General features: G+C 78.4%; 1 protein-coding gene across 1 annotated transcript in view; it reads left to right on the top strand.

The window, feature by feature from the left end:
* The first annotated feature begins 700 nt into the window (after positions 1 to 700).
* Positions 701 to 1,291, top strand: part of RAB26 (RAB26, member RAS oncogene family) — a 200,277-nt gene continuing 199,686 nt past the window's right edge. Inside the window, exon 1 of the mRNA XM_034784219.1 lies at positions 701 to 1,071. Within this exon, the coding sequence (XP_034640110.1) occupies positions 853 to 1,071 (219 nt within the window). The 5' untranslated portion in view covers positions 701 to 852. The remainder of the gene's footprint in view (positions 1,072 to 1,291) is intronic.

The following is a 1,291-nucleotide window of genomic DNA, read 5'->3' as shown; positions in this document are numbered from 1 at the left end:
AGCACGCGCGGCTCTCTGGGGTGGGGGTGTGTAAAAGCAGCACGCGCGGCTCTCTGGGGAGAGTGGGGGTGCAAAGGCAATACGCGGGGCTCTCGGGGGGGGGGGCAAGGGCAGCACGCGGGGCTCTCCGGGGAGGGGNGGGGGCTCCGGGGGGGGGGGGGGGGGGGAGGCGAACGGCCGGGGGGCCTGGGGGGGGGGGGGCAGGGGCCCCGGGCGGGGCTCCCGGGGTGGGGGGGGGGGTGCAAGGGCAGCACGCGGGGCTCTCCGGGGAGGGGTGGGGGTGCAAGGGCAGCACGCGGGGCTCTCCGGGGAGGGGTGGGGGTGCAAGAGTAGCACGCGGGGCTCTCCGGGGAGGGGTGGGGGTGCAAGGGCAGCCTCGCTCCACTGCGCCCCCGGGGGGAGCCCGGGCCAGGGGCATGTTCCCCTCCGCGGGGCAGCGCAGCCAGGCGCGCAGTAACTTTTGGCGCCGCGCTCGCAGGCAGAGCCGGAGGGAGGGAGGCGGGTCCGCGCGCAGCCCCCCGGCAGCCGCCCCTCTCCCTGCCCGCGGATTGCCGCTGGAGCCCCGCGGCTGGGTCCCGCCCCTGCCCGGCTGCCATTGGAAGCCTGCCCGCGCTCGGGCGCTCCCAGTGGCTGCCGGAGGTGCCCGTCAGCGGGAGGCTGCCCGGAGCCGGCAGGGGCAGAGCGGCAGCCGGGGGATGCGCCGGGGCCGGCGCGCTGGGGCCGGGGCAATGGCCGGGATGCTGCGCCCGCTCCCCTGCGGGTGGCTGGGCCAGGCTGCGCGCTGAACGCGCCGCTCCCCCGCCCCAGCGCACCTGAGCGGCTCCCGGAGCCAGGCGCTGCCCGGCCGGAGACATGTCCAGGAAGAAAACCCTCAAGAGCAAGGGGGGGAGCAGCCCCTCGCCCTCCTCCGCGCTGCCCCCCGCCAAGGAGAACGGCCACGCCGGCGGGGCGGCGGCCAGAGCCAAGCGGGGCAGCAGCCGCCCCCGCCCGGAGCTGCCCCTCAACGGGGCGGTGCTGCCCAGCCGGCCCTCCCTGAGCAGCAGCGGGGAGTTCTACGACGTGGCCTTCAAGGTAAGGGCAGCACCAGGGCACCGACCCCAGGGCTGGACCCAGGAGCGCCGGGCAGGGGCGCACCGAGCCCGGGACTGGGGAGGGGCGCACGGAGCCCGGGACTGGGGAGGGGACCAGGGTGCCGGGAGGGGCGCACGGAGCCCGGGACTGGGGAGGGGACCAGGGTGCCGGGAGGGGCGCACGGAGCCCGGGACTGGGGAGGGGACCAGGGTGCCGGGAG

Source organism: Trachemys scripta, chromosome 10, assembly GCF_013100865.1.
Source record: "Trachemys scripta elegans isolate TJP31775 chromosome 10, CAS_Tse_1.0, whole genome shotgun sequence".
NCBI lineage: Eukaryota > Metazoa > Chordata > Testudines > Emydidae > Trachemys > Trachemys scripta.
This window is presented reverse-complemented; position numbering and strand designations above follow the sequence as displayed.